Raw genomic sequence first — 22,236 nt, 5'->3', positions numbered from 1 at the left:
AGTGACATAAAGTAATACATGATATGGCATCACATAACAACACAAAACCAGGAAACAACATAAGACAGAACAACTGAAATGCTTCTGTGAATAGTTGTTTTCGAGGTTGAGGCAGAAGGCCGCCCACCAAGAGCCGGGGTCTGTCAGAGGTTTCTTCCATTAAAGGGAGTTTTTCCTCCCCACTGTCGCCAAGTGCTTGCAAGGGGGATTTGTTGGGTTTTCCCTTTGTAATAATAGTGATAACAGTAAGGTCTAGACCTTACTTTGTAAAGTGTCCTGAGATGACTTTTGTTGTAATTTGGCGCTATACAAATAAAATTTGATTTGATTTGATTTGTTTTCAACTTCGGATTCAAGCATTTTGCAGATAATCACTGCACCCCAATTTGTTTTGCTCCAAGATGGCTGTAAAAATGCTAACTCTTCTGATAAAGCCTTTTAACCAAATGATCCCAAAAGGCATTATAGAACAAGCAGTCAAGTGAGGCCATAATACAACTACAAAAAAATACTTGAAATAATCATTAAGGAAAGAAACCAGATGTTTCATGTGGGCCAGGGCATATTACATAGTGCCACGGTCTTTCTTGGTGAGCGGTAAATCAAGCTGAACCTTCTTCATGTGTTTGAGGTGTTTTTCTGCAGCAACACTCAAAAGCAACAAAGAGACTGATTCAAGAGTAAAGGAATGTTGATGCATCATTTACTCTGCCATCAAGAGGCTCCAGTACTTCCCAGTTCTTCCAGTAAGCTCTCACTGCTGGCAACAAATTAAATTCAAGCATTAAGTGATGGGTCTTTGCTAATAATACTTCAAAACATTTGGCTCTGGGAAGAGAAACAACTGGGGGGTCTAAACAGTAGCAGACCCCTGAGTATGCCAACCTGTTTTGGTATAAGGCTTTTGACTCGAGCATTTTCAATAACGCACCTTAAAATGTAAAAATAGTCTGAATAGCAAATCTTTCTTCAAATTAGATTAACTAAAGTGAAACAAATAAACTTTGCAATATACAAGAAGCTTATTCCACCTGTGACGGTGTTATGTCAAGTAACCACTTTCTGTCTTTTCCTCACCACCCAATAAATTATCACAGTACCGTCAATGCACATCACGTACATATTTGAACATAAACACATACAAGAGCATAAAGAGTACTGAGCAAACTCATTTAAAGGGTGTTTGGACCTTCACCCCTTCCCTCGGCCTTTTGTCTTGCACACACGCTCACTCACACACACACACACACACACACACACACACCCACAGCCCTCCTCCTCTATCTGCTACCGTCAGTCTGTCAGAGTGAGTCAGAGGGGTCAGTTTGCAGAGCGCCCCATCCTGCTGCTTCTTGGAAAGCGGTGGACTTTGAGGTGTTTCGACAGGTGATCACTGCGGGCAAACTTCTTCTCACACACAATGCACTGGTATGGTTTTACTCCGGAGTGGGATCGACGATGTCGGGACAGCTCATCTGACCGGGAGAACCTGCCGGAAGGAAACCCCAGGATGTGATTTATGAAATCTGTGGTGTTTTTCTTGTCATTAAGCATCTTTACAACAATAATTCCCCGCTCATTACTTCCTTTTCTTGTGTTTAGTCCCCCAGTCACAGTTGTCAGTCAACTGACTTCATGACTCTTGGTTGTAAAAGCCTGAAATTTCAAATGAAAAATACATTATTTCTTTGCCAGATTAAAATACTCCCACTTATGTTTGTACGAATTGCTTCCTGTATATATAGTCATGCCTCAAACTGTCAAATACCATTAAATAAATGTGAAGTCGTTTGATATAAGGGGAATCTGAAAGTGTGACACTGCACATTGGTTTCACCCTGTGTCTTCCCTGTTAAGTTAAAACGCCATCCCATATATGAGCACAGCAGAACCCAGCCCAGTCTATTTCTGGCCTGTTCTACTCTGGGCTCTATGGGCTGCAACCAGCTTGGATATCATGACAATAAAGGTTTAAGTGGTTGATAAAGTAGTGTTGTATATGTGTGTGTCTCTTAGTGTATCTATGTATATTAGTAAAGTTGTTAAGATCAGATTAATCTATGACACAGATTGATTTCCCAGCAGCAGCAACAGCAGGCTGAAGGCGATAATTCATAAAAAGGCAAAATTGTCACTGAGAGTTATTTCAGGCCATTTCCATTGTAAACATGGATTAAACAATTGGCCTGTTCATCATTTTAATGGCCCGGGAATAAAAAGAAGATAACTGGCACATCTTAAACTGTGAGATTTCAGAAGACAAGAACCTCCAAACGATCAGACCTGAGGATTCATCTGGTTAAGTGTGTGGTAGCAACATCTTTTTAACTTGCATCTCTGGAGTGAAGGTTTATTCAGCTAATAGTGAGATAGACAAAGAACACACAGCTTTTGTTCAACGCAGTGTTTACCCAAGGAGTTTTTCTGCAGCAGGATAACAGCAGGATTAACTAGTACTGTAAGCACTTGGTTTGACTTGTGACAGTCATCTACTGTTCTAATTCTATTGTCTTTGTCAAAGATGTTTACTGAGGAAAAGACTTTCCACCAGTAGGTTTACCTTACTTATTTATTTAGGGGGTGTGTGGATAGGGTACCTGTCATTTCACACTACTACCTCCTGTCTAGCCGCAGCTTGTCTCATGTATTATGTACACTCACGTTACAGAGAACTCCTCTATTATCCTGGGGAACTAATCCATGCCAACTGTTTAAACCTGTACCGTAATTTGACAATGCTTGCCTACATTGTGAACATATTTCCTCAATTCTCATGGACTCTTCTGTGAATGAAGAATCAAAATTATTATTGTCTTGGGCAGGAAAAATATGATTTTCATCCATTTCTCAGCTATGATTATTCTTTTCCCTTGAATAAAGGTGGTGACAGGAAATGACGTTGTCGCTCTCGCTTTGAGTGAATGTGGCTCAGCTTTCACAAAAAAGCAAGGAAGATGACATCATTTCCTGTCACCATCTTTACTTAACTGAAGAGAAATTGTTTTACCCAAGAAACTGACAGAAATAATATTTTTCTTCATCAATCTTTAAGTTCCACCCAGTGCTATTCTAACTTGTGTTAGGCCTCTCTGCTCTATCTGCTCCAGGGCTGGTGGTGAGGTTGCTCAGTTTAACTCTAAGGGTGGAGGGTACTTCTCTTTTTTACTCGAGGACTGTGCACCTTAAGTGCTTGGGGCAGTTTGGCGTGGCTGCAGTAACTCACATAGTATACATATTAGTGTGGGTGCTGTGGGAAATACATAAGCAGGTTTTGTTCTAGCTTGTCCCTAAACACAGCTTTGTAGCTACAATAAAACAACTAAAAAAAGTGGGGCAGTCAGGTCGGTTAGTTTCTCCTGTCAACTGAAAGCAATTTGTGTCTCCCGTCTTTATGAATGGCTCAATTTCAACTGTTTGCAAGTTCAAAGAAAAATCACATTAAAGTATGACTGCACTAATAAGTGGCAGAAGGTTGCCTCCTGCACACAAAGCTACAGTATAGACCACAAGCTATAAAAATGATTTTGACTGGTTTTCCAAAATAGGATTTTTGAAAACCAAAAAAGGCCGATTCAGTTTATCATTTTGTTCTTTAGCAGGATGCTGAATCTTTTCTAACTCCACAGAGGCTGTTTTCTTGAACTCAACCTCGTTGACCTCCCTGGAGAGGCCAAGGGACTCGGTTTCCCAGGAGGCTCAATAATATGTCATAACTGACAGATCGGTATGCACTCTCTCTTTTTTTCCCTGTTGAGCTCTAAGTGTCCAAATCTGAAGAAAATCACACTGTGGCAGCTCTCTCAACACCCAACAACACTTTTTAAAAATGACTGTATCTGCTGAAGAGGACAGTAAGCCTTATGACAGCTGTTAAGTCAAGACAACATCACAGTGTTTTTATAGCAGGATTTGAGCCCAGCTGTCCAGTATAAACCTCTAATGGGTCTCCATGCAGGTCTGAAAATACTGAATACTCATGTGTGAGTGTTGCCTGTATGTGTTCTTATAACTGTTTACCTATGACTTTGTCTATGTACCTAGATCTGTGCATAACTATAAAGTACAATCAGCAAGAAAAACAGAGATAAAAAGCTTTAAAAAAAGAATACAGAAAGCAGTCTGGCAATTTTCACTGAGGTAATGAGTACCACCAATAAAATATGACTCCTCTCTACTTCAGAGGAGCCAGCACATGGTTCCATTCTAAGGTAAAACTCTTCTGCTCACCTCCATTTCCTGTGCCCAGTGGGAGAGGAGCAACATAAGGGCAACTGTATAACACAGTATAATGCTTCTTTCATCTAAAGACTATGGGAATTTGGTTTTTGGAGGACTTGTGTACCTTTGTTTGTTAAGGAAGAAACATTTGGAGGAATACAGCTCATCTGTTCTGCCCTACATAGCCTTCTGCACTGATATTGTATTAATCACCAAGACCATCAAGGTGTTCCCAAACCAAAATCCATGGCCTCACAGGAATATGCAGTCTTTGCTCAGGGCAAGGAGACAGGCTGGCTTACAGTAATGCCCGGAGAGAACTGAGAGAAGGCATTAGGGAAGCTAAGCGTAGATACAAGCAGCAGTGGTGCATAGAGGAACACTTTAAAAATAACAACCCCCGCAGTATGAAAGCCATAACAGACTACAAGAGCAGCACCTCACCGAATAACCATGAGACCACACTTCCTGATGTCCTGAACCAGTTCTTTGCATGCTTCGACAACCACACCAGCAGAGTAGAAACCCAGACAACATCACCATCCAGAGAGGAGCCTGTACTCTCCTTTGAGCTCCACCAGGTGAGATCCACTCTGAGGAAGATTGACATCACCAAGGCAACAGGACCTGACAGGGTGCCAGGCTGCAAACTGAAGCCATGTGTCAACCAACTAGTGGGGGTGTTCACCAATATCATCAACCTGTCCTTGCAGCAGGCCGCAGCTGTCCAATGCCTCAAATATACCACTTTTGTTCCAGAGCCCAAAAATCAAGCAGCCAGTTGCCTCAATGATTATCACCAAGTTGCCCTGACAACAATCATTATGAAGTGCTTTGAGAGGCTTGTTCTGTCCCACATCAAAGCCAGCATTCCCACCGATCTGGACAGCCATGAGTTTGCCTACCGTGGAAACAGATCGATGGAAGACACAATCTCAATTGCACTTGTAAACAACTTGTAAACAAGCTTAGGCAACCTGGGATTAACCACCACACTCTGCTCCTATTCGATTTCCTCACTGATAGACCACAACATATCAGAATGGGCAACTGCACATCATCTACTCTCATCCTAAATACAAGAGGACCACAGGGCTGCATCCTCAGTTCAGCCCTCTTCACCCTGTTCACCCATGACTGCACCCCCACCCGCTCAATGAGATTCAACACCTCATTGAGCGGGTGGGGGTGCAGTCAGTGACTTGGTCATGAACACCACAAAAACAAAGGAGATGGTTGTGGACTATAGAAGGACCAGGAAAACATCACCTCCCCGCCTTCACATAAAAGGTGAGGAAGTCATAAGGGCCAATGACACAAAATTCTTGGGTCTGCACATCACAAAAGATCTGACGTGGACTGTTAACACCTTCTACTTGGTGAAGAAAGCTCAGCAGAGGCTCTTCTTCTTCAGGAAGCTTAAAAAAGCCAAAATCCCTTTTCAGCTCCTAGTGAACTTCTACAGAAGCACAATAGAGAGCATTCTCTGCCACTGTGTTACAGTGTGGTACACCAGCTGCACTGCAGAGAACCAGAGAGACCTGGCTCGGATAGTCAAGACTGCACAGAATTGTGGGAACCCAGCTCCCCAATCTGGACACAGTTTATGCTAGCTGCTTACAAAGGAGGGCAACATCATTATGAATTCAACCCATCCAGGTTACAGACTGTTTGTACCCCTGCCCTCGGGCAAAAGATACAGGGCAATGAACATGCACAATAATAGATAACGAACAGCTTCTTCTCCAGAGCTGTAGCCTGTGTCCCCCCCCCAACATGCACACACATAACCAATTCCACACACCCTAAAAGCTGCAAAAGACTAAAGACTGTAATATCCAACCTGTTTCCCACCCCATTTCGCCTCAAGTTGCTGCTAATGCATTTAGCACCTTACATCTTACTGACATTAACTAGTACATTACATTGCACTGCTTTGCAGCGTTTCGCATCAGGTGAACACCGCTGAATGCATATGCCATTGTATATATTTGCTGTTCGATTTATTGTTGTTGCTTATATTTATATTTATACTGTAACTATCTTGTTTTATTCTGATTCTTTTATTGCTGCTGGTTGCAGCAACTAAACTAACTAAAGTATCTATCTATCTATCTATCTTTCATTCTGCAGGTTAAGTACTGGAAATGCATGTTTTATTAGATACCAGGGATGCAGTGTGATATACAGCAAAATGTGTGCCTGCAAATGCAGGGTATAGCTTTCAAAGGGCTGTTATGCATACAGTATGTTAAAGATATAGTCAACTATAAGGACATATTGCTAGTTTTTGATGATGATTCATAAAATGATGTGGTGAAAATATAACAGCAGAATTAGGAAGAGAGCTAGTTGATTCGACCAATTAGTCAAACAGACTCTGTCTTGATTCATGCATCCATCTAGAAAACACTGCAGTATAGTTAATGCTAACTATAGCATTTCTTTACTTTTTATATTTCCAGTGGCAAAGCAACATTTAAGCTGCAGTCAGCAGGATTTTTATCTAGCATTATATGTATTCATGTGTCAGCCAAAATAACAAAGTGACGCTAACAAATAATACCCCATTCTCCCTGACTGGAATATTATATATTCAGCTTGTTTGACACAACTCTCGCATTCACTACTGACTCACTGAAGCCACTTTACACAATTCATGTGTATTCAAAAACATATAATTGATCAAACGTTGCATTTTTTGTTACAATTTGTCCGTGCGACAGTTTGAACTTGCTCAGTCAAGAAGACTCAATGCAAACATACAAACTTAATCTTTCCCAAGCAATCCTCAAAACATTCCTTGGACACTGTTGGTAGGCACTAACCACTGCAGATCAGGAACATCCAACCACACCTACAGTCTGGGAGATGCTCTTGCTCAGTCATCAGCCATCACAGTTTGGCCCTTGTCAAAGTCTCCCAGATCCTTACACTTGCCCATTTTCCTGCTTCCAACACATTGACTTCAATGACTGAATGTTCACTTACTGCCTAATATACCCCCCACACTGACAGGTGCCACTGTAACGAGGTGATCAGTGTTATTCACTTCACATGTCAGTGGTCATAATGCTATGGCTGATCGGTGTACGTATGTCACATCTGTACAGCTCAACACAACTTACCCTCCAAACTACAGTGCCACCAGAACCCAGCTACACACAACTACTTTATTCCTGTCTTAGGGCTGCCATGATGTCGCTACAAAATTATCATGGCCAAAAAAAAATTCACGACAACAGTATTATCACAATATCTACAGAGGTTTGAAAAACTAAATAATGCTATCAGTGAAATTCCACTTTAACTTTATTGGGTATGCTGTCTTTTTTTTGCCAAATGAATTGCACTCAAAATCTGAGTGTAGGGAGGAGGAGAGAAAGTCTGTAACAAAAGGAACTGTTACATTTATTGAATAGTAAAAAAAAAAATAATAATAATCCATATAGCCTAACATCTGCCATCAACATAATGACAACTTGAACAAAGTTGCCTGCAGGGAGCAGGGGACACAGAGATAGTTATTGGCTCTAGATTATTTATGATATTATAATATGTGTATTATTAACATAATGTGAGTATTTCATTTTTTAAATATTATGATTATTGTCATTACAGGTATATCGCGACACCCCTACTCTGTGTGAACACCCTGAAATAAATGTAGCAGGAGGCACAGTTGAAAACAAACTCTAAAGTGGACTTACATGCAGCCAATGAAAAATAGACTTTTGGCCAATTGTGGCACTACAGTAATGTTTAATAATGTACATTGTTCTTGTTAAATAAACTATGAGAGTTGAAGTAGAGTTGAAATAAGAAAGAACTTTGACTATACCCAGGTATGAAATGAAATCTTAGAGAGCTGCTTTTTACAAAAATAGGATGGCAATATGTTTAATGAAACGTTTGAGCTTTTTGCCCAAAATAACTTGATATTACAAAATATACAAATAAATAATGCTTGGGTGCATGCCCAGACCTAATGCATACTGTGAAAATAGGTGTGGAATCTGGAGGAATTTAAATAGCCCCAAGTGTAATACAGCTTCCTCACAAACTTAGGTGATAGCAGGGAGAACCCTGATCTCTGACAAATACCAGATAAGAGCTATGTGCTGAGCCAGCTCAAACTTATCTGACTTACTCTTTCGCATTTGTACACATACACAGAGAAGCACACACACGTGCACACTGGCATCACTTTCTTAACCTTAAGCAAATCCAGGCCTAACTTTACTTAAACACAACTTCAATTGTCAGTTTGGCTCTGGTCTGGGTGTAGAGAATACAGCTAAAAACCTATCTGCAGTTCTATTTGAGCTCCTTCACAAATGACAAACTAGATCTTATTGAAGAAATCATTTTAATTGTTTATTTTTTGTATTTCAGATGATGTAGCTAAAAACCTGATGTAAATTCCTCCTTAACCTCATACACAGACACACACAAGGCTCCACATGCACCTATGTGTGTGCCATAGACTTCCATATTTGTAGAAAAATGTTCAAAAACACATTGGTGAAACTCACTGCTGCACTTGTTGACATGTTTCTTTATTACAAAACATGATACCAGTGTATATGTTGCCCCAAAATCTTCAAACAACCAGAACGTTTTACAGCATTTGAAGCATACATCTATGGTCTGAAGTAAAGCAAGACTTAACTGTGCATGTGAGAGATCTTCATGGAATCACGAGGCACTAGCAGACTAAACAAAGGACATGTCAGTGCAGTGGTGTGCAAATTTTGCAGTAAGTACTAAATAATAATAATAATGGATGATTCCATTCATATGTATTAAAGGTAAAAGTGACGAAGCCTGTTTGAAAATGTGAGTAGAAAGTACAGATATTTGTGTTAAAATGTAGGGACTAAAAGTATAATGTCAGAAAAATAAATACTCAAGTAGAGTACAAATACCAGAATAATTTACTTAAATACGGTAACAAAGTATTTGTACTTCTTTACTTTCCACCTCTGATCAGCATCCATCCCTATTTGTAACACAAAAACAGAAGACTGTCCAGTTTGGATCGAATATGTATAACAGAGGTTGATCTATTTTAATGTGAAACAAAGAGTGGACAGAAGAGGTTCCAGAGGTCCAGTTTTATATATGACAAAATGAGATTATAAGATTGTGATCTAGGGCAGTGGTCAAGCTTTTCAGGGAAATTTCTGTGAAAAATATCATTTGAAGACTGTCCATTTGGAATACTTGACTATACTACTTCTTAAGTGTCATAAAAGTTCCCAAACGTACATTTGATTACAAGAGTAACCCTGGTTATCTGAGTGTCCAAGTGTTTGTCTGCTGCATAAATGTGTGTGTTTGCAGTGGTTGCAGACAGTGAGCAAACAAGTGGAATAACTAGCAGGGGGCAAAGTCTGAATGCAGGCACCTTTCAAAGGCACTCTATCTAATCTACAACTTTATCATGGTTCAAAAACACACAGATAGCAGGGACACAGCATGCAGGAAAAAACAAATTACAGCCTTCTTGAATAGATCAGTGCTGCTTCTCTGAACATAGACTGTTTTTCCTTTCCCTCCCATCCATAAATTGCCTAAACTGAACTCTCTCTTTGCATATTTAACACATATTTATGTCCCTATAAAACCTTCCTCTCTCCTGTGAAAACAGTACATTGGTTCTTTTAAACAAAGTGGTGATATCAAGGACACTCAATCTAATAAGGTAAAAAACTGAACCATTTGCTGTTCCTGTGTAAAGGATGAAAACTTTCCAACACAAATTTATGTCAACAGGAGTAAAACAAGACATCCAAGCAGTTTTCGGTCCATCCAACGCTTTCTGGATTATGATCAGTATTTTGCTAAATAGTGCTTAGTATACTTTTTTATCTGTAACAACTCCAGTATAGAGAACACCCTCTTCGGTGTTCTTGTGACACACTAATGTGGAGCACTTTGTACATCTCTTCAAAGTCTACAAACACCAGGGAAAGTCAGTTATCGGCAGCTGTTGTCACATCGGAAGTTGATAGCCCTGATTACACTGTAGTGTAGATCAACATATAGAACAGTTTACACTATAGGTGCTAGAAACACTATTTAACTGCACATTCTGTTGGATAATGCACTGTATCAATCTTGTTTTTCATTTTCATCCACCAATCCAAACATTGGTCAGATTGAAGTTAAAATGTGCATAGGTCATGAAGGAGCAAGAAGGTTCTAGCAGATTAATTTGTCTTCATGTCTCCATATAATGACTGATTTCTCTTTTGACTCACTAATTATTTGAATCATTTTATATAAGATAAAGACAGCTGGTTTTACTCACCTCCATCCACAGCCTGGCCATGTACAGGCAAAGGGCTTTTCCCCCGTGTGCCTCCTTAGATGGGCTTTAAGGTGGCTACTCTTGGTGTACATTTTATTACAGCCAGGAAAAGAGCACTTGTGCATTTTAATAAGATCTGCTACCGCACTCTTCTGGTACCTCTGACCTCCCGTGAGAATCCCTGCTGTTGAACCTCTACATTCGCCAAGCCCAATCGGCTTAGCTGCAATGGGCACCGGTGCAATCCGGACAAATCTGGAAGAAGTGGTGGTTCCGGTTTTGCTCAAGCTACTAATGTTTGCTGGGGAAAGCAGCTGAGGCACCAAGGCAAAGGTTTGCCCCTGGATATTGACCAGGAGCTGCGCAATTTTAATGTCTGATGTGGCCTGGGTTATTTGGGATTGGGTTTGCTGGGGTTGACTTTGCTGGATGGCAGCATCTGATATGGCACTGGGGCTGGGTTCTTGTTTGATCTGTATGGGCTGGATGTGTAGGATGACCGGCACACTGGAGGAAACACTGGTACCTTCTGATGAGGCTGAAGGTGACCCACAGTCCTCCAGTTTAATGCCATCAGCTCCATAACTAGTCGAAGCAGAACTAGTTATACAGCTAGAATCCACTGTTGATGGTGAGCAGTCCATGTCAGATGCACATGATGCAGGTTTGGTCTCTGAGCAGGGGGACAGTGGAGAATGAGCCACAGGCACAGTCTGATCTGAGATGTCTGATAGTGATGCACATTTTTCTGCTAAGGACCTTGAACTTTGTGCCTCAGCATACTTTGAGGTTGGTGACATTGCTTCATCGCTCCCTTCCTCTTCCTTCTCCATTGCCACCACCATGTTTTCCTCTAGAAATTCCTCAATCTCCTCCAGGGTGGGCTGAAAGAGGAGTGCTGCAGGGTCCTGCAGCTCATCCAGGAGGACGGGGAATTCGTAACAGTCCTCTTTGGCCTGCTGATGGAGGAGACTCAGCCGTTGTTCCCTCTTGGACTCCCAGGCCAGGCCCATGGGTAAAAGAGGGGCAGATGGGAAGGAAGAGGTTGGTGGGGAGGCTAAGGATAAAGATGAAGATAGAGGAGAAGACTGAGAGCTGCTGCTGGCATTAGAGCTTAATGAGGTGGTGATGGAGGCCTGTGGGAGGACAAGGTCCAGCAGACTGTCTTGACCCTCTCCTCCAGAAGAGCTATAGTTCCTGCTGCTACTGCTTTCATAGCTGGAGCCAAGAATGTGGCGCGACGTTGGCGACAAGGACTCGGGGCTGGAGCAGAGGGAGGAACGAGGGCTGGAGGAGTCGCTGAGGTCATCCTCAGAAAGACAAGATGGTGAGGAGAGCTTCACCCCTCGGTAGAGGTGGTGGTGGTGATCGTAGATGCATGCATCAGTTACCATAATACCCGGTGACAGGCCACCATTGGTGTGGCAACAGAGACAGTTATGTTCAGACTCTGGGGAGCCGGTATAATACAGGAAGGTCTCCTCACCAAGTGGCAAGTGATCCACCATTCCTGTGCGGATGAATGACAGCTAAACTCTGCTCTGCTCTGAAGATCAAGCTGCTCTGATCGAGATCGGCTGAATGTTGAGGTCAGACTTTTTCTTCCTCCTGTGGAAGACAAATGATTGTATTCATCAATTATGAACAATGACACAAATGAAAGAAATATATGGTTGAACGTGAGTAAATGTCAGCCCAAGCAGCAATGCTTTGTATAAAAAGAGATTTTGTCCATCAAGTGCTGAGTAGTGCTTGTTCATGAGGTGTGTAGCTGATGTCACAGCTGCATACTGGAAAATCAACCACATGTGTGCACACAGTGCAGCTGCTGGTGAGCACTTCAAACTGACCACGTGGCCACGAGGTTCCTATTTCTCACCACTCCAAACATTAAAGTCAAAGAGTTCTGCTGTCATTTAAAAAATTGTTCCTATTTATTTGCCTCTTGTGGTTCATATTACAGCTTAATCTGTCTGACAAAACAATGGCAATGCTACAAAACTTTAAGATACTCATATGTGATATAGTATATGCTTTCAGAAATTAGGAATACTGAACACAGTTAAAACCTTACAGTGAAAGGTGAAAGGTGTAGTCATTTGGTAAAAGTCCAGCAGATTTCACTGGGATGATAATGTTTCTACTTATACCCACCCCAAACAATGCACCACATCTATATTTACATGGATTAAACATGCTTGTCATCATCAAACGACCCTGAAAGCAGTAAGTGATGATAAAATATTTAAATCCCTTTTAAAACCTTGAAAGGTTACACGTGTGTTGCTTGAAAAAAAAAATAGAGTGAAAACAAAACGACTGTGCGCCCTCTTCTGTAAAGATAAATAGCAGAACCCCCCCGACTTCCAAAGTGAAGTCTGGAGGTCACAGAGATTTCAGGTGGTCCCCCCAAAATAATTAATGTAATATGATTATCACTCCAGTGACGTTGAGTTAGGCTATGACAGTAACAGGACGTTAAAAGCGATCGGTTTTCTTATGATGTTGCACCGATGTTGTTTCCGCAGTGTGGTTTTATAATCTGAAATACTGTGTGACAACATCATATGCCATTGAGGAACTGAGGCTTTCTGCTACTAGCAGTAAACTTATGGAATAAAAGTTTGTCAAGATAGTTTTGGAACACCTCGGCCTGGACAAGTTTTAAGTCATTTGCCCTTTAGTAGTCCTGCCACTCGGACACACCAGAAATGCTTTGACAACATGATGCGCCCCCGGGCTTCACCACGCCGCAAGGATAATCACTTATGAAGTTTAATTCGGGATTTATGACATGTTTAACACTTCAGACTGTGAATTTGTAAATTACAAGTCCCGTTATTAGATTTACATGGTATATTACATGGTATACAACTCAATGCGCCCCAGTGCGGATTGTATAAAGACTTCCTATTGTTTGTGCCATAGCGTATGCATAAATCGTATGCATAAACAGCGTAATGCATGAAGCATAGTGTCTCTATAAGCTCGCATTTGTGTAGTGTGGCTAGATATACCTCCTCTCCATACACTCACCAGCATTCATGCTTCCCACTGCTCTCCACAATCACACAGGAAATACACAGGCACACATAAAGACGGACTTTTCAGTCAACTATAAAAACCACAGCAGCGTCCCTGCCTCGTCACACTCACCTGTATATGCGAGGAATCAAAAAATCCGCTCCTCTGAGCTTTCCTTGACGAATCTATCAGTGCGTAATAGTGCGTAATGGCAATATAACTCCACGGCAAGGTCTTCGCATAGTTGTACGCCTCCTCTCTCTCTCTCTCTCTCTCTCTCTCTCTCTCTCCCTCTCTTTCTCTCTCAGACACACACACAAATGGGTACACACTATCACTGCCTCTCCAGAGGACTGGGAGTTCGCTTTACCATCCCATAATCGAGCAGGGTATGTTAAACAAGTCAAATTAGGGGGTTGGCTCATGAAGGCTCGTCTGCTCGGAGCGCAGCGATTGGCTCTTGGTAAACGGAGGCCGGACTTCTGGTCTGGCGTCAATGTAGAAAGGAGTGTGTGTGTGGCCTGGTATTACTCCTGTTGTGAGGACGTAAATCGGTTTACATAGTCAATTGGGGGGACTGGACGTCCTTATGGGGACAAAAAGCAGGTCGCCAAAACACAAATCATTACATTTTAAAGTGATGACTTGGTTTTAAAGTTAGAGTGAGATTAGTCCCGGGGTAAGGGTTAGGCAAGTAGTGGTTATGATTAATGGTTAGAGTAGGCTTCCAGGAAAAGAATGTAAATCAATGCAATGTCCCCTGAAGTGATGGAAACAAAGTGTGCGCATGTGTGTGAAAAACGTGAGGTAAGGAGGGAGGCTGTGTGATAGTAAGACACACCCATTAAAACCATTTAACTCCCCTAGAATAACTTAGATAGGTCATGCAGGATTTTTTTTTACGTGGTGTTGATTTTGCAACTTGTACAGTAGTCCCATTACACTTTCCAGTGAATGTATTGCACGGGTTTCTTAATGCCCTGGGTTAAATTGTTCCTATTATTTTCAAAAGAGTTTCATGGTTTTCTGAGGTAATACCAATCAATCATGTACATTGGCTCTATAGGAATAAATAATTTTAACCCTCCTGTTATGTTGCGGGTCAAAATGACCCACGAACATAACTGCTTTAAATGAGACAAATATTTGATATAAAGAAATGAACATAACAGGAGGGAACCCTCCTGTTATGTTCATTTCTCAGGTGATGCCTGCTCAGCAGTTATGTTCGTGGGTCAATTTGACCTGCAACATAACAGGAGGGTTAATATATTATCATAGAAACCTAGTACATTTAGAGACAAGAAGAAGGAGGAGGTCTGCAACAGAATCAGTCTAGGATTAAGAGAAAGACACAGAGGCAGCCTAAATCCACAGAAGAAGTGTTGCAAGTTCTCCAAGATGCAGGGGTAATTTACATCTAGTATTTATGACAATGGTGTAAAAGTCATTTACACACAGCAACTAGGGGTACTAATTTGTACTTATTGGGCCTTTAAAATGTAACTTTTGAAAATGTCCTTGTTAAAATGCATTTTAGCTGCTAAGATACATGTAAAAGAATAATATCACTGGTGAGGAAAATACAAATCTAAATAAAGGAAATCAACATTTTGATGCACAAGAGTCCTCTCTGATGCTTAGAAAGTACACTGAGGTCTTTGCCTGTTACAGATGATCATGGCTGAATATGTGACTGAGTGATTGAGTGTGTTTACATGCCACCTAATAGCATCAGTAATAGGTTTTGCTTTCTCTCCAGCCAAACAGCCCTCATATAAACACCTTTGCTGGGCTCAAGTTACTTTACTGGCTCTGGCCTAATTTGATTTGCCTGCGTAGGTTAGATTACCTTTCAGTGTGTTTGGATAAATGACCTACTTCCAGCTTGCTTGTTAACATCAAGAGTGTTTCAGTGTGTACTTGTATACAGTACACAGGCAGTGGTTGTTATTCTGTGTAAAAGGATACACAGTGTTACACTGAGGACGTCTGTTTTACATGACTCCAACTGAATAATCATTTGAACTATTATTGCTACACTCAGTGGTGGAAGAAGTACTCAGATTCCTTACTTACAGTATTATTACTGATGGATTATTGTTTTCCTCATACTTAAATGTGTGTCAGTGTATGTAGGCAAAAGGCAAAGATACTTAATCCATTAAATTGGATGAGACTTGCCAGTGTAAGTAAAAGCAAACTGTTTAAGAAGGGCATTTGACACAGAAGAGGTGTTTATACGCGTGAGTGTTTGTGTTGGTGACTATGGTGGTGATTGGGTGGTGGGGTGAAAGGGTTGAGGTTGTTTACAGCTTTATTAAAAACTCATTGCATAATTCTCTGAGGGAATCTTTGTTCCCGACAACAAGATGGATTTTTGCAAATATTTCACGCTGCTGTTGGTACTGTGGGCATTTTAGGAGACTTTGTGAAAATAGGTGCCTGTGTGTGTGTTTTTTGGGGGGGAGTGTACATGACAAAAACAGCAACATTAGGCAAAGGGTGAAGTGTCAGGTAATAAATTTTATCTCCCACAAAAACACTTTTTTGGATAGGAAAGGTGAAACATACGAGCTCTGTTTTTTCCACCGCACATTGATCATTTAGTAGTACCAGCTAAAGCCAGTTTACATGCAGTTCAGAAGAGGAGAAGAATGTGCAAACTCACTAATATGTTACATTTTATATGTATATTTTCCATTGTATTGTCTTTTTTTTACCAGCTTGCCCAAAATAGACTGGAAGTTTAGAAAATATATACTCATAGTTTCCTTTCAGTGCTTCTTGTGAGAACATAGGCTTTGTTGATGGAATCATCTGTGATTGTCACAACACTGAAATGCACCAAGAAACACACATTTTGCCCATTTCACTTTTGGCACACTGGAAGCAGTACCAGAGGAAATAAATCACTTTGATCTATTAAGGCCATCTGGGGTTTACATAATATGCATATGTGCAGTAAAGGTGTTTGAGAGTTTGAGTAGAGCAGCCGAAACCAATTAGTTTATGGGGCAGAGAAAATAATCTTTGTGGATGTCAGGAGTCTCTGTTAGTAATCACCATGAGCCCTGCATTTCCTCAAATAGAACATCAAATTACACTTAAGAATATATCATGGGGTTGGTCACAGAGGTAACTTCAGTAAAGCCCAGCCTTACAAGATACCAGGACTGGCTAATATACTGAACAAGCCGACTACTGATAAGAGCAAAGATGTAATCAATGTGGGTAAACAGAGAAGTGTGGACTGGATGCAGTGAACAGCAGCGACCCTGTTTCTCTTTAAGAACACTGCAACCAGCAACCTCACATGACCTCTGTGTTATTTCAGGTCAACTGAGAGAGGCTGAGATTTTCTTAAATGAGCCATGGTCCATTTTATATGTGAGGAAAGTAAACACATTAGAAATGAGTCACTTTAATTCCAAATCTTATCTCTGATAAAATTACACAGCGGAAACAGAAACAAACAAGTGCAGGCCTTTTTCACAGCAGGCGTTTTGACTTGTAACAGTAGGAAAAGTATGAAGAAGAAGGTGTTACTTCTGTTCCCAGCAAGGCATGATTGTGTGACAAAGAAGCAGCATACACCACACCAGGACCCTGATCCTGCAGCAACCACCTGTGCATCACTCTCAGAAAACAAAGGTTTACATCTGTGGCTTTTTTTAGAAAAGCAGTAATGTAGAAGCAATTTAACTTGTATTGGTAGTGTTAGTGTGTTAACATGGTAGAAGTATCAATAGTTTTAGTAGAGGCATTAGCAGCAGTTGTAGTACCAGTAACAGTCGCAATTGTTGCAGCAGTAGTAGTAGTGGTGGTGGTAATGGCAGTGGGAACTGTAGTAGCAACAGTAGTGGTAGTAGCACCAATTGTAGTAATAGTTCCAATAGTAATGGTAATGGTAGTAGTCAAATTGTCAGTAGCGTCACACTAGTAATAGTAGCAGTAGTAGGACAGTAATGGCCTAATATTCATGGTAGCTGTTACAACATCAGTAGTAGTCTACTTTTCTAATAGTGGCAATAGTAATATTAATAGCAGTGCAGAAGTGGTGTTGTACTGTATCAGCAGTATAGCAATGGCAGCTGCATATAGTAGGAAAAGTAGTACAATAAGACTAGCAGTGTTTGTATAGCCACAGAAGTAAGTGATAGGGGTGTCAGTATAGCCAGTGGTGGAAAGTAACTAAATACATTTACTGTAACATTGTACTTAAGTACATTTTTGAGGTATCTGTACTGTACTTGAGTAGTATTTTGTACTACTTCATACTTTGAGTTCAATACATTTTAGAGGCAAATACTGTACTTTTTACTCCATTACATTTATTTTTTTTTAATAACTTTAGTTACTTTTCATAACCAGATTAATACAAAGAGTGTGATAACCACTTTATTTGTCTCTGGTGGAAAATTCACAAGCTACCCAGCAGTATGTAATGTACTTCAAATTATAAGCATATAAGCTACTTGAAAGCTAACTAGCTCCCCATTTACCAGCTGCAACATTAAAGGTACAGAAACATTCATACATTGTACCATGCAGCAAATAACCTTTGTGGACACTTGTACACTTACACAGGAAACTGTGTATTGATAATAATGTGTCATAACTGTGTTTGTCTGTGTGTTTAAACTCTGTAAACCACAAATCTGCGCTTGATTCCTAGACCAGCTTATTACAGGCATATCAACATTCACATACATGCTGGTTGACAAGTGTCAGGACACGGCAGTGCAGAAGTGCCATACATACATCAGTCCATTTCTACAGCCTATCCAGGTCTGAACTGTATTACCAGCAGACAAACGAAGGAAGCCCAGACTTCCTTCTCCTCCTCCTTCCACCTCCAGAGGTGATCTCAGGCCAAACAGGATTTAAAATCCTTCATCTTATTTCTGTTCAGCAACCGGAAAGTGTCACTATCAGACTTTATCAGAATTTAGCTAATTTGCTAACTAGTAACTAAAGTTACAGTAAATCTATGAGTTGATTGCACATACATTATATGAAGAATATGATATGGGAGGATGTCAAGCAGCTTCCAGATGCTTCTACACAGACTTTGGCCACATGAACAACTCTCCAGACAAAGACCTAGAAAGAGGACTGACTACATAAACACACAAGACACAACACAATCGCACCATTCATACACCACATATAGGAGTAGGTGGCAAATGTGTGCATTATAATGAGCGAGTGTTACAGTAGTTTGTGGTTCCCGGTGCCAGATGGCTGTGGATGTAGAGTGAAGCAACACATGACACTTTGGTCATAGCTGTGAGTCCAGGTATGCTTCAAGGTCAGAGAGTGAGAGAAAACATGAGACAGAGAGGTTAATGAACTGTGACGGCCGACGTAATGACGCAAGTGATAAGTAACAGAGGTCAGTTCTCTACACCGCACCACATTTATTTGTCATCATAGCAGCTCCTACTCTGTTACTCTTGATTTACGTAAAAGAGAAAGAAAACAGAGAAAGACCGAGGAAGAGAGGAAAGGTTACTGACCAAAATGATCTAGAGTCCATACATTCTGACTCTCCTGCCTATTTGGGAAGCAATTTTTTGAAATATTCTAAAATTTTCATAATTTTTTTTTCATTTATCATTTAAATCAGATATTCTCTTGATTTATAAATAGGTTAGTCACTATTCAACCTGATACCTAAAATCAGATATTGTTCCACTTAAAGAAAATAATGGGGCGGTAGTGTCATCTCTCTGAAAATGGGTCTAAAATACCCGATGCTATTGTGGAGGGAAGGCAGTTTACTCTGATCCAAACACCATGTATGGCACCAAAATATGCAAAATACCCATAATAATGCCTACTTGAAATTATTGTTCCTGCTTTGCTGTCTGTGCGAATAGTTTCTACTGGCTGGTGGCCAAGTGGATCAGCTGTATAAAACATGGCCTCTTTTCCATTCCTCTGCATTTTTCAGTCCATCTTTTATTACCTGACATGGGGCACGGCGCTATAAGTAGCAAGCAAGTAGTTTAGACATCCTGTTAGTTTTAGTTAATTAGGTGAAATGCTGAATTTGATAAAAAAGCGTGATTTAAATTTTTAATTTAAAGCTGCCATATTCAATATTATTATATTAACAGTGGATCCAAAAATGACATGCATGTTACCATAAGGTGAAAATTGTCATCTGACTCTACAGTTCCTCCCAGCTCTACAGTTCTTTCATTTAAAAAAAAATAAAATTTATCATCTTGGGAAATATGCTTATTCAATTAGAGTTCAACGAGAAAATAGCATGAAGACTGGAAATAGGAGGACGTGTCCAGCCTGGGTCTGTGACTAGTCAGGAACAAATTCTACATAGACCCTCATGTAAAGCAAAAATTGTCATTTTTATACTTTATTAATTTTGAATGGCTAAACAAAAGATATACTATGTATTGTTAGTGAGCTTAGTGAAGTGCTATTAGGTTAATTTTAATACATTTGAGGAAAAACCAGGCTAGCTAAGCATCCAACTCTGAACAAGAAAACTATTAAGGTATTTCGGTTTTACATTGCTACTTTACAGATCTAAAAACCTGCTGCACCAGATGGATAGTTAGCAACTACTGTATAGTAGCTGGCAAACATAGTGAAGCACTAAACAATTAAGGAGACATATGGGCTGAGACCAAAAACAGAGCTAAAAGATAATGAGACAGAATCACAAACCTAAATGAATGCTAATCTTGCTCTGCGTCTGCTGGATGTGAAAATAAACAGGTGTCAAACTCCCAGTTAAAGATAATACAGAATGTCTATGTTTACCTCTTGTTTTTGATTCCCCCCAAATGAAAAAAAAAACTCATTTGATGCAGAGTTAAATGTTATCTGACAGCACTGAGATACTTTGAGCTCCTCTCACACCACTGTTACACTAGTTACAAGCCAGTCTGAGTTTATTAGGCAATGCTTGCGGTTACTGGTGGTAACTGCAGATGTTTAATAACTGAGGTCCCACAGTTCCATTCAAAATTGATGACTGCTTGGCAGCAAACAAGCCAAGAGAAGCTACTCTGACAGAAATTCAACAGAAGAAGAGCAGATGGTACTGTGCTTATGGCTTTTGAAACCTGACTGAAAGTGTTTCATTTAATTAGTGATTCATTTAATGCTTTGACTTAAACTTTGCCTTAAACTGCTAAGATCTACTGCATTGTGGGATGTGGTAATAAATCCGGTCATCTCCGCCACTGTTTTCCAGAAGTCCTCAGGTCCCAGACATTGCCCCTTTTCCAGGACAGAAGCCTCAGTGTTAAGGACTATTGTCATGGCTACTGCCATGCTCTGCAGAGAACATTATGCCTCTAAGTCCTGGATGTGTAGTCCTAATCCAAACCATTAACAGACACAGAGAACAAAGCTTTGCTTTTACTCAGACTCCAAAACAGGGTTATTACTGTACATACCCCCTTCCTCCTGTGTCTCTTCTGATCTAAAAATGGTTTGCATCAGTATATAGACCACAGTGGCCAGCTCATGATTTTATGGCTTTAAGCTATGTCTCTGGTTATTCATAGATTCCAGTGATGGCAAGAGAAAGAGAGATTGTGTGATGAGAATCAGAAGTAACGTCAAACACTTTTGGACCAGATTCCTCTGTCACAGTGAGATTTTAAGTAAGAAAATTTACTGAAATGAATAAAATACAAGCTGTAAGATGCAATGTCAACCAAATATGTTGTTAGCATTACTGTAGTTGCACTGGTGGCTGAACCTTCACTCCCATCCATTCAGCATGTAATTTGGTTATGTTGTGAACCAGAAGTGGTGGGAGTAACCCCCAGGAGTAATTTCTTGGTTTTTACACAGATTAAACAAACAATATATAATGTGTTAATTTGTAAAACTGAGCAATACTAGTAGGCAGATCTTTTCACTCTGGACAGAGACACAGCAGGCTAGCAGTTTCCAGTCTTTGTGCTAAGCTAACTGGCTGTTGGCTGCAGCTTCGTATTTAGAGTACAGTCATGTGAACTGTATTAATCTCATCTAACTCTTGGTAACAAAGAAAATACTTTTCCAAAATATTGAACTATTCTATTGAAAGGATTCAAATTGGCCCCTGAAGAGAGACAGCACATGGATTTACACAGTTATAATTGTGCCAACTTTGGCTGTGTTTCTCCAAGGTTTATAAGTCTGTCCACAGCAGCTGTGACAGCATAAACACAACAAAAAGCTGTTTTATAAAGCAGCGCGGTGGTGAGGTAAGTGGAAAAACTTTAAGGTCAAACTGTTTTTATTCGTAGTACCACTCGTACTATTACTGAACCTATTCAAATTCGACACAGTCACGTGTTCTTGATTATTTGCTCAAAATAAATTTGCAGCATGTATAAAAGATCCTGCCACTTTGTATCAGCTCAATTTTTCCGTAACTGATCATATAGCTAAAATGGTTCCACTTAATGTTTGAGGAAACCACTTTGGACCATGCACAGAAGCCTTACTGGTCTTTGTTTGAGTAATTTTCTTGAAAAGTGTTACGCACAGTTTTACAGTAGTTTGTCTGGTAGTCCTCAAGCAGCTTGCTGAAAACTTCAAGTGTGCCTCCTTTTTCTTCCTCTGTCTTTTCCAACTTAAAGGCTTCATTTATATTTGTCCAAAGTTTCCCTGAGCTAAGCCTCTCTGACCTATTACCCAAAGTC

At 40.3% G+C, this 22,236-nt stretch overlaps 1 protein-coding gene across 2 annotated transcripts; it reads right to left on the bottom strand.

The window, feature by feature from the left end:
- Positions 1 to 281: 281 nt before the first annotated feature.
- LOC109967186 (Krueppel-like factor 15) lies at positions 282 to 13,803 on the bottom strand. Of its 2 annotated transcripts, none has more exons than XM_020612582.1 (3): positions 13,691 to 13,803; positions 10,535 to 12,142; positions 282 to 1,489 (listed from the first exon to the last, which is right to left on the bottom strand). In XM_020612582.1, the coding sequence occupies exons 2-3, from the start codon at positions 12,040 to 12,042 to the stop codon at positions 1,321 to 1,323; spliced, it is 1,677 nt and encodes a 558-aa protein (XP_020468238.1). In that variant the 5' UTR covers positions 12,043 to 12,142; positions 13,691 to 13,803; the 3' UTR covers positions 282 to 1,320. The 2 variants fall into 2 exon arrangements, with proteins under 2 accessions (XP_020468238.1, XP_020468239.1); XM_020612583.1 differs by lacking the exon at positions 282 to 1,489 and adding an exon at positions 1,501 to 1,656.
- Positions 13,804 to 22,236: the final 8,433 nt, after the last annotated feature.

The sequence above is a fragment of the Monopterus albus genome, unplaced genomic scaffold (genome assembly GCF_001952655.1).
Source record: "Monopterus albus unplaced genomic scaffold, M_albus_1.0 scaffold126.1, whole genome shotgun sequence".
Lineage (NCBI taxonomy): Eukaryota > Metazoa > Chordata > Actinopteri > Synbranchiformes > Synbranchidae > Monopterus > Monopterus albus.
The sequence above is the reverse complement of the archived record's forward strand: the minus strand, read 5'-3'. Positions and strand labels throughout refer to the sequence as shown.